General features: G+C 36.4%; 1 protein-coding gene across 3 annotated transcripts in view; it reads left to right on the forward strand.

The window, feature by feature from the left end:
- Eip74EF (Ecdysone-induced protein E74) overlaps positions 1 to 17,290 on the forward strand; it is a 1,140,187-nt gene that overhangs the window by 1,078,852 nt on the left and 44,045 nt on the right. For all 3 annotated transcript variants that reach the window (XM_069821505.1, XM_069821504.1, XM_069821506.1), the window contains 2 exons: positions 14,232 to 14,339; positions 15,695 to 15,886. In XM_069821505.1, coding sequence (XP_069677606.1) covers positions 14,232 to 14,339; positions 15,695 to 15,886 — 300 coding nt within the window. The remainder of the gene's footprint in view (positions 1 to 14,231; positions 14,340 to 15,694; positions 15,887 to 17,290) is intronic.

A 17,290-nucleotide genomic window follows, 5' to 3' on the forward strand; every position in this document is an offset into this window, starting at 1 on the left:
TAGTGCAAACCATTATCTGATAAAGGTTATAAATTATAATAATGAATATACGTGTAGAAATCCTTGATGTTGCGGAAGAAAGTTCAACATTAGATTTAGATGTTGCCAATATTAACGCAATTGGCGATGGCGTTCGGTTAGTGGATATCGTCTTCTGCCTAGTTATTTCAATCTTTCACGATCATCAGCTCAGGACAAACGTAAGCTTCGAAGCTTTTCTCACGGATACAGTTCCAACAATAATAATAATTAGTAACCGGAAATCAGTGCTGCTGTTTAAGCGATTTTGACGATTGTATAACGTACAACGCAGCGATGTGGGAATTCCCTTGTTCAGAGTAAATATATCGACGCGATTGTTACACAAATCGATCGTAAATCTCGGGGCGACGAGTAGCACCATAAAAGGGAGGTTGTTAAGAATATTTAGAGGACTTCTTGTTCTTCTTACAATTGAGAGAGAACTGGATGCTGCATCCGTAGGCCTGTTATGAAGCTGCTTTAGAAAAATGTTATATAATTTTTAACGTCTCCCTTTGTGACACGGTCCAACTGAAGTTTTTAAATGTCCATCATTAAAATTCGTGGCCCCATAATAATTCCAGAACTTGGGGAGTCTTCGCAAACGTGTTTCCCTTTAATCCTTTGAGGAGCAAGTATTTTATTTGGAATGGATTCCCAACGGCTGGAGTCCACCCCTCCGAAGGGCCGGCCGGCGGTATTATTGTCCATTCGCTGGGGGAGCCTTCCGTACTTAATGCGGGTGCGTCTGAGATTGACCCTTCACCTCGTTGGTCATTAATCGTGACATTATGTAGTGAGGGGTCGCCAAGGTCAGCACTGACCAGTCCGGATGACCGTTGCAGCACACGGAACGAGGAATAGGAAGCGGAGAGAGGTTCCCTCGACACCGGTTCTGCCCCGCGCGTTCCCACACGAGTCGAGGAAATATGGAACCTGCAACCCTTCTCCCGCTCTTGTCATTGGAGACGCTTCGATTTTGTTTGTCAACGGTTTAGCTGCGTTGACAACGCGCATTTCTGTTCCATGCTTGGAGCATTCTTTTGTTTTTGTTGTTTGCATGACAGCGAGTGTCTTGTGAGCATAAGATTAATTATTATATGCTACCAGCAGCATGCAAATCGTAGAAGGCTAACGTTCTGTGTAACTACAGTATATGAACAAGTTTCCAGTGCAAGTTTTTAGTGTTTTGAGTTAGCCTTCCCTTAGCAGTAGTGGTTTTTAAAAATGCGATTATAGAAATCTGTTGTTTCATATGGTAAAATTGTCGATAGAATAATTCCAAATAACCACAGTTCTTATTTACGATCGTGTTAACTGAATAAGGCGAACGTGAATTTATAGTTTCTTTCCTCATGTAATAGTATTTGCATATAGCCTATATTGTCGCATTGCCAGTATGCCTTACGTAATTTCAACAGAAGTTTGTGGAAACAACGTACTGGTTTTTACAAGTTTACATGTATATTGAATGACTATGCAAACTGAAAAGATTTTTATGTTATCATGCACTCTGTTGTTAATTGACTGAAAGAATCCCCAGATAACGATAGAAAACAACTAATTGAACATATGAGACAACACATGCGCGTGTCTAGAATTTTGCAGTATTCTACAATAAGCAAAACAATCGCGTTCAGAACACCGTTATCTTATGTTGTAAATCATTTCCTATCAAACAGTATTACCCCAAAATAGACAAATTCTGAATGCTATCCATATTCGTTCTTTCTTAATGATTAATAATGATTCATTATATAGTGCCACATAGCTCATCATACGCTCAGGTTGTAAACCTTAACGTTTAATATTAATTTGGCTATTTTAACGACATTTTAAATTTATAAACCATGTATCTTTACTTCGATTAGGTCTATATAACGGTAACAGCGGAATAGAAATGAAATTATTAGCATGATAAATCGACGTACTTGGAGGATAAACCTCTGTAACAGCTGTGTCCAAAATGAAATAAGATATGTTGAGAATAGAATTTCAGTCTCATTGTTCGAGGAATCTTAAGTCATTACAGTCATGTTCTTGTAAACTTGAACGCGCCGTAAAATAAAAACACGTACAAATAGATCGTTTCCTATTTTGGAGTAGATCTATATTGAAAATCCAGCTACAGGAAGTCAACATGGTAATGAGAAAAACAAAAGAAGACACCTTGAACGACGTAGAAGGTGAAACGCGAAACACGGTTCTGCCCCACTTTCATATCAGGGGCCTGTGTTGCACCTATTTGAAGGACCCGACTTATCTTCGCATCCAGTAGGTGTGATAACAGTGTTTCGTAACGAACTGCTACTTGCACATGTGACGGATATCACGTGCTAGGTAGTTTCCTGAGATCGACGTGAGACGTCCAGTAAAGGCCGGTTCACAATGACGGTAATATTGTTAAAATAAATGTATTTAAATGTGGGCATTCACGATTAAGTATTGTGAATGCTCACATTTAAAGACATTTTATTTTAACATTATTTCCGTTCTCATTATCGTTGTCGTTTCCGCTCACGGTTTATTGTGAACTACCCTTAAGCTGACTTGCTTTTAAAAATGTATATACGAAATCTGTATAGAATTTACTCCATTTTATGTTAAAAAAAATAATGAAAACAGTTGAGGCACCAGGTTCCAAGTCTATGTTTATCCACCTTTGGACGAAATTGTATTAGCAGTAGATTCTGAATCTACTCCCGCTTCTCTATAATTCTATTGATACATGATGTTTCGAACTACGTTTTGCCCCCTTTATTTTAAACGTTAAAAATCTTCGACTGTTCCAAATATATCTAATGCATTAGTGTGTCGGTTCCAAAACCCATCTTGTTCATGTTGTTTCCATTAACCGCCTCATCCTCATGCAACCATATTGGATTTAGGCGATGCTGATTTCGTAATGCTCTTTATCCATTCATATCTTGTTTAAGACAAGAATTTGATTAGTATTTAAAAGTTTATTAGCATAATCCAATATTGAAATAAAATAAAATAATATTGAAGGTATTTATTTTTATGACTGCAACAGTTAATACATAGATTAGGTTACTTGTTACACAAGGTTATGCCTGCTTGGAATACTAAGTTTTCTCGGTGCTTCATTGAGGTTTCATAATTCAAATTTTGAAGACCAGGACCATCAATTTTCTAGGCCTATTCATATTTTACCATTTGCTCTTGACATTAAGCTCAAGTTACATTTCTTTTTATGTATTTATATTTTTCTGTTTTCATCTGTTTTTAAGGCTAATGTTTTAAGTTATGATAACATATTATTTGGTTTATAATTTCAAAATACTGCAATTTCATTACTTTTTCAGTAATGTAAATAATATTTTTTAGCTTAATATTTTATAAGACTCAGAAAGAAACAGACATAAAAGTAACTTCTTTTGAAGAGAGAAGGCCAATAATTAGGCTATTTGAAGGGTTCAGAACCATGGTGGGCCAAGCACCATTTACTAAAACCGTAGAAAACAAGGGTTAAAATTAAGTTATCATCATAATTCAATGGAAACATATAGCAAGTAATATAAAGTATAAACATTCAAACTAAATATGTCAATCTTCATTAAACTATGGTATACACTTAACTTTAACCCTTCCTTTCTTCATTTTTAATAAATGGCGCTTGGACCTCTATGGCTCTGAACCCTTCATTTGTTTTGGTTCCAAAAACCCTCAAATCCCTGATTGCAGTTCCAAAACCCGCGTTGTTCAGTGTATCTTACGTTTCCAAAGAACATCTTATCCAAGATATGCCTTATTTTGTAAAAGTACTAGAATTTATTGGCATATGTTTGAAAGTTACATTTCTTAATACTATTGGTACAAATAAATATCTCTGTGCTATGCTTCTTCCAAAAGTACTCTGCAATGTGAAGTACGTTTCATTTTCCTGTTTTACTGTGAACAATTGAATCAGTATCTGGATTTTATTGGTCATATATTATTCTGAACAAACATTAATTTTCCTTTTTTTTTTAGCGCTTTGTTCTTATTTTTATTTATCTTCGTTTGTTTCACTACTTGCATTGCGATAACGGAAAATGAATTCGGGATCAAGTTTTCAATGGCGTGGTAGATCTATAAATAACACATACGGACAAGTGACGATCGGATGACGACCTACCGGTATCGCTTCCCACGCAACAGTAACAATGTGTGTATAAATAAGCTGATTCTTTTGATATGCGGATTATGAAGAGTCGAGCGTGGAAATTTGTGATCACATTAGTCCAGTGCTTTTCAAGCAGAGGTACGCGTGCTTTTGGACGCTGAGATAAATCAAATAGATAGGCCTATATTTATAATCTGACTAAATTTTTACCGTTCACTGTAAGATAAATTAGTGCCATATCGGTAATGTTCGCCAAACCGGTAACTATAATTATGGCTGCTGCTAGCTACTATATCGGCGTTCTACCACTCAAGTTCTAACAATTTGGCCTGTTTTCCGTTACATTCCTATACACTTAGATTTATCCATTACTTCTCACTGCCAAATTGCCTTTGTAATGTTGGCTACCATGACAATATTCCGAATATCATTTCATTCGCATAGTGATCAGATCACGCGATTTCGTAGTAGCCATAATTATTGTCTGTTTAGCAAACATTACCGCAATGGTTTCTTATTTTTTTATAAACTTCTTAATTTTAAACATTATTAATTAATTTATTGTTACAGTAAAATGTAATTATATTAATTTTGTAATATGTTAATTACCTCTAGGTATCTTAGGCCTATTTTAAATATTTCATTACATATGCAATATAGTCTACACACATAGACTATAAAGAAATATAAATCAGGGAAATGAAGTTTTTTATGATTGATAGCTGAAAAAAGATACACTGAAGCATAACTTAAGCAATTTGAATGGGGAGAAACAGCTAAAAAAAAACTACTATTTTAGATTAGATTCAAACGTTCTAGACACTGTTTTAATTGATGATGATCAAATAATATTCGCGGAATATGAAAATAAGTTACAAATGACTACAGAAAAGCTTTTAAAAGTGTGGCAATTACATATATAGAAATATCCACAGATAAAACTAGAAGTGTGGCCTTCCGAGGCAAATACTCCTGAAGAGCGAATATAACCAGTGAAGAAATAATTGTAGAAAAGATACAGAGTTTCAATTATTTAATGTGATCTAAAAAAAATTGTACAAATCCCAAGGTGTGTGTGGCACTATAAAAAGAACACTACGAAATAAGCTCACAAAGGATAGATAGATACTATGCTCAAATACTACAGAGTGATGTCGGTCCTAAAGTTGATGTGTGGATCGGAGAACTGGGCCATGAACAGAGCTGATAGAAGAGCAGTGGAGGCGGCTGAAATAAGATTTTAATATACGTAGGCCTAGCTAGTTTCAGCCTTAAAGATCACACAGGCAATGGTGCTATTCAGTAACTACATATTTTTAATCTGAGTGATAGAGTTAAGAAAATAAAATAATATTTTACGGATGAAATATACAAACATTACTCAACAAATTCGACAGTATAGACCAGTGGTATTCAATCAATGGAACGCGTACCCCCAGAGGTACGCGCGGTTGTCTCAAAGGATACGCATCTCACTAACTAGTTATGAAAAATGGTAACATATTTATTTTATTAAACTTATTAAAATTATTATTGTAGTTTACATATTTTTTTTTTTTTTACAATATCAACTCTTATTGTTCCTTGCTTCAATAACAGTTTATATAATTCATTACTATTAATATTATTGCATCAATATATGATGATTAATAATAATAATAATAATAATAATAATAATAATAATAATAATAATATAGGCATATCATCAATCATAGTCATTTGTTATTATTTTGCAATGCAATTTGGTGGTACAAAGGTAAAAAAAAAACAACCAAAAAAAAACCGTATTTTGGGGGTGGGCAAGCAAAACAGATGGAATACCACTGGTATGGACCAACGGCAAAGTGTGATATTGGGAAGACATTTTCTGAGGCGAAACAGGTCAAAGATCTCTCTTGAAAGGTGTTGATGATGATGATGATGATGATGATGAACAAGATGACATGATGCGTCGGAACGGGCGTGGAGAATTAAGTCATCGTGGATAATGTATTAAATTCGTATGTATCTTGAATATTTAATAAATACAACGAATTAATAATACAGGCTCACTTCACGCAAAAAAAAAAAAATAAAAATAAAAAAACAAATAAACTTGAGAAACACTAATACCATTTTCTTCTTCACTAAGGACTTAAACAACTACTCAAGTATTTAGGCACGAATGACCATTGTGCGCCCCATAGACTAAAATGAACGCAGGAAACCCCGGCAGTGGATGATCGGCTTCACGATGCTGTTGGATTTGATTTTCTGAATTTCCTCGGAAGACACCATGCGTTTTGATATAAACACGTGTAATACACATAATAATGAGCAAGGAGACACGTGCCAGCCTGCCCGGGCCCTGGAACTCTCCTTGTGTTTCCGATAAGCCCAAAAGAACTTGTCGGCTAATCTACAAATCGGTCATTACGTATGATGAGGAAATGGTGTACAGAGGTTTCACATAATGGGAATGTGACACTGCTGACGTAAGCTATTACCAGTTTAAAATACCACGTTATTTTATAACGGCTGAGAGAATAGCTGCTTGATATAGAGATCGTCAAATTTCAATAAAAATGACAAGGGAAATAATAATAATAATAATGATAATAATAATAATAATAATAATAATACATTTCAGTGTGTTCAACTACCAATATTTTAAATCGCTTTAACATAAACCATACCAAGTTCTCTTTTAGAGAAACACAGAGCCCTCAAAAAAAGTCTTTAAGTCGCCGTTTTTTTCTCGTGTTATGTAATAGTTGACGACACTGTACGAAATGAATACTTATTGAATAAGGAAATTATCATGAAGTGTGATCAAAGGCTTTGGACGCTGATCAATGTCGTACGAAATGTTTTGTCTTTGCAGCAAGTCACAGAATTATAAATACGAAACGTTTCTTATTGGCTTCATCTTAAGGGAAAGCATAGGAAGGGGAACCAATGTATTGGATTCGAACCGAAGAACTAACATCCGGAACATTTCTACATAATTCTGTGATACTGTGCGAGAACCGCACCAAGTGAGAGTGACATTTGACCGCAGAACAACAAAATATGACGCATATCGAGGGCGAAAAATTAAAACCAAGAGCTGAAACGTATTTGGCATTCTCAAAGCTTTGTTGCTGTACAAAGATAGTTGCGATAAAGTTGAAAATAAATTCTATTTTCTTTTTTTGTTTTAGAGCATAATTAATTGATTTTCGCATATTAGAATATAAAGTATAATAATAATAATAATGATAATGATAATGATAATGCGATCTTTATGCATTGGACAATGAAGTCGTAGTTTCTGTAGTTTCGGTATTTACCCCGTTTCTTTTTCCGTTTGGTTTGTAATTTTATTAATCTATTTCGGATAAGGATTTAAGTTATTTATTTGTTAATTTTTACGTCGTATGCCCATATTTTTCTGTAATTCATTCTTTCATTCATTCATTGTTCTGCCCAAGGGCAGGTCTTTCACTGCAAACCCAGCTTTCTCCAAGCTTTCCTATTTTCTGCCTCCCTCATTGTCTCCTCATATGATCCATATTTCTTAATGTCGTCTATCATCTGATATATACTCGTATTTCATCATTCATACTAACTTACTAAGATCGTGTCTCAAAGAAGCTACATTTTCAGCTGAAGTGAACTAGATAGTTGTCTAAAAAGCCGGATGTGAAGTCAGAAGTCTTGAGCCAAAGCTGCATAGTGCATAGGAATCAAGTCCTTAGTAGCTAGTAAACAAAAATGCTTGCTTAATTGATGACTTGTTCACTAAACAAACATGGAACATGGATACCTCATCAGCAATTGGGATTATGAAATCTGAAGATACTTTGGAAGTGAAATAATGTAAATATAATGTAGAATAACACGTTAACTTTGAACATTGACATTGTTGGTACCTTCTTTACAATGTTTTAAACATTATTGTAATAATATATTTTTCCACATAACTCGCAACGAAACTGAATTAGAACACTGCCTTCTTAATTCAGTGCTGCACCGTGATGTCATGGTTTTTAGAAAAATAGACTATGAAGAAGGCCATGTTTCAAGCATACATGTCCAAATCTCCCTAGTGTGTAGTTTACAAGTCACCTACTTGCTAGTCACTAGTGTGTAGTGCAGACTTGAGCTTTGAGACACGGCCTAAGTACTCGTACATAGCTGCTAACTACGTTTCTTATGTCATTTCTTAGACTGTCCTTCCTTTCTTATAACCTCAGTACACATCTTAATTGTCACATCGGCTGACTGTGACATGTAGGCCTGTATATGAATGACATCGTCCAAGATATAATTTCATACAATGGATGGGATATTGTAATTATAAAAATATTAATCTGATTATTTTTCTTACATAGGCTATATTTTAGCGTTATCTTTATACAGCATCATTATAGCCTACATAATGACCTAATTTTTCACTCGTAATCTGTGTATATTTCTACTTTATGTAATAATAACCGAAGACATGACATAATGAAAATAAGTCCGAAGTCCGTGACCGAATTGGGCACTGCAATTAAAACCCCAGAATACATAGTTGATTTTCGCAATTGCGTTTCCTTGGAAACGACGTCATGGACACGGAGCCGGAAGAAGATGCGCTGCGGGCTTATCGGTGCACGTGCTCGGGCGCAGTCACGTTCCCCACGGTTTACCCTATTTATTTTTAAGCGCAAAAAGCGCGACTCTAATCTACCTTGGCCTTGAGTTGCGCCGTTTTGTAACAGTCGCAGCTCTTCACGGCCAAGTCCATGTGTAAGGACATGGGTCAGCTACCCACTTGATGGTTGCGCTGTGTCACCACTTTCCTTTCGATCCACGAATTCAGACCACAGGAGAAAGAGGCAGAAAAAGTAATAGGTCTACAGTTTGCATTGTTTTATTTCTTGCTACATATTACAATTAAACGGTTTAGAAACATGCATTTGCCATTTTCATACAAAAATATATATATTTTTTTTAATTTATAGTTCAGCCGTAACTCATCTGTCGACTTCTTTAAGGCAGGGGAATGCAAGTCCAGTTATATTTGTAGTGAGCCAAAGCGGGTGTGAGGCACTTTTCTTTCGAGTAATTTGCGTAGTTTCCCATGTCAGTTTCATTTTACCATTGTTACATTTACACCGCATCATCTCATGGCTTATCACTCTTTCCCCTCTCAGTTTCTGTTATTGTGAAGGTTACAAAATAAAGAAAAGTGACAGTTAATTTTTTAATACCATCAGCCTACTCTTGCATTTGTTTTTGATGATACTCCCTTCGAATGATATAGACTCGTCTTATAGGCCACATTAAGTATAACAGCATTATAAGATGGTGTTTTCCCGACGGTCCTCAATCAGTGCATGACATCACTGCTTCCTGTTCATTAGCCACGTTCCTGTTACACATAAAATTTGATATTTTTCCTATTTGTTTCTGCAATAAAGACGTACTCACATAAAAATCTACAGAAAATTATTCCTCTTAGTTCATATTTTTATATATTATTTTATTTTTAGATTTTTGTATTTTATTTGCTGTCTTTCCACCTTCCAGTAATAATGTTATGAGTTTTGTGATGATGATGATGATGATGATGATGATGATGATGATGATGATTATAGTAATAACAATAAATATGTCTATACTATTTATAAATAGTGTTACTATGATTGATTTTATTGAAAAACTAATTAAAGTTGCACATGGAAATACACAGAAAGTGGGAAATAAGTAATAAGTAGATTCCATAAAGTGTGTTGCTTTCGTGTTCAAGCGGAAGAAGAGGGAGCCACGTCATCATGAATATATATATATCATTGCAATTGAAAGATATGTAATAATAGCAATAGTTGGGCCGAACGGCTTGGGTATTGGGAATCCGATGTCAACAACAGAAAAGCCATCTCAGCAATAATAATAATAATAATAATAATAATAATAATAATAATAATAATGTAGTTGTTTTGTATGGTCGCGTGGCTCTCAGTTTCACCCCATATTTCTAAATAATAAACCCCTTACAAATTTCTTCAGTACTCATCTCGATTCTGAATACACGACCCCAAAATCTGTAGAAGGGGCACAAATGCCAGGACTGGATTGTGCTGCATTGTCTCCGTATCTGACAATTTCGAACCCTTAATTTTGCTCCACCCTAGCAGAATATGTTTTCCATCCCCAAAAGGCACTGTGCACTGGGGCATACCCAATGAGTTGAAACTCGTTGTAGATGACCCGAAAAATCCACTTCCACACCTGGGACGACTTTCCCCGCATCCCCTAAACTTTTGCGGTAACAGAGTCCTAATGGGAGACCTGCACTGATTACAGCACGAGAGCTGTCGTGGCCTATTGTTGGGCTTGTTTTCTGCGCAACACCCGGGCACATCATTTCCACCCCCCAGAAAAGGCAGAAGGGGTTAGAGATGTTTTGCAAGAGAGGGTGGAGACATCTGTCATATCGACGTAACCAGCTGCTCTTCGCCTCGTAACATTACAAACATCAACATCATTGTGTTGGCACACCTGACATTCCCCCCTTTTTTTTCTCTCCTTCGTTTTCGCAAATACTATCAACTTATTTTTGTACAGGGCGTTAACCCTTTTGCTGTTTGTCGAGCATTTTTCACATCTGCCGCTATTAAAAACAAGGTCGGGGTCAGGATGTCACGTGGCGGCGTAGAGGGCAAGGGCAAGGTCGATCGGGCGGGCGGAGGCAAGAAATAGGCTCTGCTCCATATTTCTACGTGCCAAGAAGTGTGCCATTGTGTCCACACGGCGGTTTGGGTTTCGAATGAGATAAAAAAGGGCACATTTCATATTTTGTTTTCCACATGCGTGTCTAATAGTTCTCATTTTTTTTTTATCATTTCCATGGAGACGTCAGTTGAGTGATTGTTTATCTCTGGATTGTGGTTGCGAAAGTTGGCGTCATGAATCGCATTCTGGCTTTTACTGAAGAAAGTTATAAGGAGGAGATAATTACATTTATTAATGCGTAACTCGACTTCTTTTTTGTGTGTGAAACGAACTATAAATATTTTACCTTTTTCTTTGGCTAATGAACAACAAATCGGGATTCTTGCAATATGAAGAAATGAAACTGAGAATTCATATTCATACTTCATGCTGAAGTCTTCACGCCCAAGTCCATGTGTAAGGACATGGGTCAGCTACCCATTTGATGGTTGCGCTGTGTCACCACTTTCCTTTCGATCCACGAATTCAGACCACAGGAGAAAGAGGCAGAAAAAGTAATAGGTCTACAGTTTGCATTGTTTTATTTCTTGCTACATATTACAATTAAACGGTTTAAACCTGAAACAAATTAGTGATTCCATTAGTTTTATCCATATTTTTACATTGTGTAATAATGATTTTCTACAAGACTGTAGGCCTAACTAGTGTTAAATTGTTTGCAGTTTCTTTCTCGATAATATAGATTATTATTATTATTATTATTATTATTATTATTATTATTATTATTATTATTATTATTATTATGTCCACCACTTTGAAGTAGTGATCAGCATGCCTGACTGCGAAAGTAGTGGGCCCGGAATTGAATCCCGATTGAAACAAGTTGCCTGGTTGATGTTTTTGCGGAGGTTCCCTCAACCCGTTAAGAGCAAATCATGGATAACTTTCGGCACCGGACCTTGGGCTCATGTTACCTTCATTATCACCTTCATCTTCATCCATTCTATCTACTTCCATGCGGGTCTAACAGAATCCGACCTAGTAAGTGCTTTAACATCAAACAGTATTCTGCACCTTAATCGCCAATAAAGAAGGCAGAGCCAATATACATAACTATGGTCATAGTTCGAATCATGAATTGGGATAAGCTCAAAATACGGTCTAGAGTAAAGGCTGGTTCACAATAAACCGGGAACGGGAACGACAACGAGAACGAGAACGGAAATATTGTTGAAATACATGTATTTAAGTATGAGCATTCACAAATAACTTTTACGTTCCTGTTCCCGGGCTCCGGCAAGCATTCTCGTTAATTGTGAATGCTCACATTTAAATACATTTATTTTAACAATATTTCCGTCCTCGTTCTCGTTGTCATTTCCGTTCCCGGTTTATTGTGGATCAGCCTTTAACCTTGATAGCGTTAAATGTCTTAAGTGTAAGATTGAATTGGACAGCCAGGTAGCTCAGTTGGTAGAGTAACTGACTACGAACTGGAATATTCCGAGTTCTATTCCAGGTGGTGGCGGGATTTTTCTTGTTGAAAAAACTTATAGAACGGCCCCGATATTCACTCACCCTACTATCAAATAGGGTACCGGGTCTTTCCTGGAGGTAAAAGACGGTCGGAGCGTGGTGCTGACCACATCACTTCATTCTATTGCCGAGGTCATGAAAGCAGGGAGTTCTACCTCGATGCCTCTCATGTGTCTTCATGGAGAGGGGATACCTTTATCTATGTTTAGATGGTGGATTATAGGTAGCTAGTACAAACCCATTAATATTTTAAACTGTGTCCAGAATTACATTTTTACGTGGACGAGAAATGGCTGGTAAATTTCGCTCTTGCCCTTTCATTCAGGGACAGTTCTTTCACGTGCAGTAAATCTAGGAGACTGACCTGTATTAGTTCCTCCGGAAAGAAGCCATCATGCTAATATTGTATCATAATAAATCTCGATTCCACTGGATAGCCTGCTAACCATTTTGTCAATGTTTTTATTTATTTAAATTATAGGCAGCATGTGGAATGGTTATTGTGGGACCCTTTTCCATCCCCGAAGTAAGCCTACCGGTGTTGAAGGCAGATTAGGTTTTTTGTTACCCGAAGGAAGATTGAAAATTGATGTTCTCAGATACGTCACGACTGCTGTTTCCAACTCTCTTTTAAATTATCCTGCCACTTTGCGACTTTAAATAACGCCTGAAAGTATTAGAAATGAGTTTGTTTCGTAGTGTTGTGTAATAGGAACAACATATTCAGGCGTGAAGGATCAAATCCTAGGAGAGTGGAGATGGTTCTGACACGAAGCTGTGTAAATTGTAGAGCTGCTAAGTTTAGCATTTTGTTTTGCAATGATTGTATCTCGTGAGCACCAAATACGAAAATACTTTCCTTGCAGACAAATTCCTCTCTGACATGATTCAAACCCAGAATTTTACACAATTTTCTATGTAGGCTATAGAATGATGGTAATAAATTATTAGTCTCTATCATTTGTAAAGGCCTGTAAGCTATACTGTTTTCGTAGCAAAAGTTGTGTTCATTGCTTGTTTCCCTTAGTTCACATATTTCTTTGTATTCTTTTGTCACTTTACTTGACGATGATTACTTTTATGTTGCCAATTTTAATAATTGTATTAATCAAATTAAAATCACCTACTAACTGGCAGATTGATATTATAATATGCGATGCCTGGAACAATGAGGTTCTTATATGTCATCTAGAAAATAAAAATATTGAGGAAACACATTTTGTATTGTGCAAAAATATTTTTAGGATTTCACATATAGGTCTATTTAGCTCCAATTACGAGAAGTCTACATACCTAAATATTTTATGAGGTTTTGTTTAGGAAATAAATCTCTCTACCGATTTTTATATTTTATAGCAGTAGTTATTATTATTATTATTATTATTATTATTATTATTATTATTATTATTATTATATTATTATTTTGTTTTCGTACGATTCTTCTTCAATTTATTTTTATTTTTTTGTTTAATTTCATGTACTTTCTTTTGGCTACATTTCTCTTCTCACATTCATATATTTTGAATAATTTAATTTCTCTCTTTTTCCACATCTTAATGTGATCTATTTCTTATGCTATTAATTCAAATAATAGGTATCGCCCCTTTTTTTCATATTTTTTATTTAATATGCTTGTATTATTTATGTTTTCACTCTTGTGCAACTATTGTTTTCTTTAAGAATATCATCTCTGAACTTTGCATTCTGGACATATAAGTAGGTTACCCCATGTTTGATCCAAGTATCTGTAGAAAATTACCGTTTCAGAGGGGTTTTGTCATATAGGTAAACTCATGTTCTATTGTAATGTGAACTTGGAAGCCCTGCACTGTAAAACTAACGTGCCGCCTTTCTATTGTTTTAGGCTCTCTACCGCCCAGCCCTGCTGACTCCGGTGTTTCCGACGTCGACAGCAGCAGTAGCGGCCACACGTCCAACGACGAACTCAAGACGCGCCTCCAGCCCACACCAGGTCAGTCCTCACCAAAATATTCTTCACTGATATGGCCCGGAACATTAGAAACTCAAACACTCCTTCGAGTAACTCGAGAGTGTTGCTGAGCCCTAATAACACTAGCGATATAAATAACATCTTTGATATACTTTTATATATAGTTAGAACGAGCAACACATAGTAAAACACAACTAACGGCTTTCATTGCCATTATGTGCTTATTCGTTATTGATAGACAGTTGAGTTGTGGTTTCAAAGACAGTAGTTTTTTATTCCGTCATTGCAGATGACCTTGCATAGGAGCCTCATAAGTGTCATGTTTATTTCGACATGCATGAATGATATAGCTGATAATTTGCTGGAACTGTGAAAAAAAAGTCAACACTTCTATTATCATAACTTTTCAGTTACGTGACAGGAAGCATTCTTTTCCGTTGTTGCGTAAAATAAGTAAAGATTATCTAAAATAAATACTAGAGTATTCTATTAATATACACGAGAAGAACAAAATGGAATCAAACGTGGGGACATAAAGACCATGTGCAGAGGAGACTTACTCTTAGGCCTGTGTTGAAATGGAGAGAATTTGAAGGGTTCAGAACCATAGTGGGCCAAGCACCATTTACTAAAACCGTAGAAAACAAGGGTTAAAATGAAGTTATTAGCATAATTCAGTGGAAACATATAGCAAGTAATATAAAGTATACACATTAAAACTAAATGATATGTCAATCTTCATTAAACTATGGTATTCACTTAACTTTAACCCTTGCTTTCTCCGTGTTTAATAAATGGCGCTTGGCTCACTATGGCTCTGAATTCTTCAATTATCTCCTAATATAGAATTGTATTGTGGTAGGCCTATATGTTGTTTCGATATCCAGGCACAACAGAACTAACACAGTGTATGTGACCTTTCAGATATTACTTACTGTATTGCTGTGAAGGGGGAACTTGCATTCAGTTTCCAAACATTAGAAATGTTAAACCACTGGAATATTCTGAAGTCTGCTTCTGAAAAATAGTAGAGTCAGTACTTTTCTTGTAATAGTTTCATTACTACCGACTTAAAATGCCCAGCTATGCATTAAGATAGCCAAAATAATAACTGAACGGATCATCAAGAATAACTAGTAAAACTGCTATGTCTGCGAGTTTCTGCTTGATTTAATTAAATGACAATTATGCAGTAAAAAATTGTCTTCTTTTGAAGATATTTACATTTGGTAATCAGGCGTTGCTCATGTGATGCAGGAGTTAACTGGTGAAAGCCGCTGTTTGAGATACCAACATTGGGTGTGTGTTTGGGTGGTGCTGGCACGACGGTATGCATCATAAGAAGGTGACTAATGACAGCACAAACTTCTTCACAGTTCCAACGGTAAGAACTCCTGACAGTCCCGGGCCGGGCCACCCCGGGTACTCGCAGCTGACGCACGGGGGGTTTCTGGCACCATACTACCACCACCATCACCACCACCAACAGCACCAGCAGGCGCCCTCGAGTCTGCACCAGCCCCGAAGTAGTCACCAGCCGCAGCAGCACTACCCAGGACGACCACCCTGTAAGTACACAATGTTCATTGTTGGCAACACTGTCCTCGACTTACAAAACGCGATCCTGATATTCATTTGCCCCGTTCTTGACCTCAAATTCGTTAATTTCTTTTAAGGTCATTTGCACTTTTTATGTTACAGCATTTTTATGAACAAAATAGCGTTATTTTATAATGTATTGAACACAAAAATAAAATATTGGATTAAGCAAATTACTCATTTAAACTTCGTACGAATATATTGTAGGTCTACAGTTCAGCTTATGAATTTGCCTTTCGATTTAACAATGCTTTTTCGATCGCCATAGGTCAGATCGTCTTGTTTTATCGGCTGCTTCTGTGTGTCCGGCAGAATTACTACCAAAAATCACATAATCCCATAAACCATTTCTGATAGCATAAAGATGTTTTTACCCATAGATACATAATGTTCCAAATTTCAGTAGACTCCACCCTCCATATGTGCTTCATTGGTGGTGGCCCGATAAATGTCTCTCCAGGTGTTTTGTAGCATTTCCAATGACACAGATTCACAAGCAGCATGAATTCTCTACCGAAGATCAGCATCAAAGGAGTCGTATCTGGTGATGTAGGAGGCACGGAATGGGAGACCTGCTCTTCCAATCCATCTCCCTTGGAAACTATTGGTCTCGATAGGCCTTGACTTCTCTGGCTTCGTGGGGCGGTGCTCCATCTTGCTGGAAATGGTATCCCCGAGGTATTCGAGGAATTGCATAATTTCTCGGCATGTTCAAGTAAGTCATCCCTGTTATTTTGTCTTCTTCGAGAAAAGAATGGCCAGATGAGAGATTCTGAAGTCAACACACACCACACGTTCAGCTTCGGACTGTTACGCTCATGTTTAATGACTAGATGTGGTTTTTCACTTTCCCAAATTCTACAGTTACGTCAGTTCATAGTGCCAGAGATATGGAAGACGGCTTCATCAAAGAAGACAACATCACTGGAAAATTCATTGTACTGTACAACATTTCCTGATTAAACGCAAGACGTTTAGGTTGGATTTTCTGTGATAATCTCTTCATTAAAAAAACTAGACATATGAAAACAATACAGAATATTACAATTGGATAGTTAAGAAAACTGTAGAAATGAAAAAGTCGACTCTACAATGAATCGTTTGCGGAGATATTATGTGACTTTTATTGGTAGTAATTCTGCCGGACACGCTGTGCTATGTATTGAGCATCATGTCCAATTGTGTTTGGAATCGTTAATTTGTTTCGTGTTTTGCACACAGAAAAAGGAAATAATGTAGGTAAACACTACTAAACATGTATTTAGGTACCTATATTCAGCATCCAAGTAACTTTACGAATTTCTCTGTTTTGAAGATCGCATTATATAAAGTCGAGGCCTGTGTATATCTTGTCTCCTCTCAACATTTTGTGT

This window comes from Periplaneta americana, chromosome 3 (genome assembly GCF_040183065.1).
Source record: "Periplaneta americana isolate PAMFEO1 chromosome 3, P.americana_PAMFEO1_priV1, whole genome shotgun sequence".
Lineage (NCBI taxonomy): Eukaryota > Metazoa > Arthropoda > Insecta > Blattodea > Blattidae > Periplaneta > Periplaneta americana.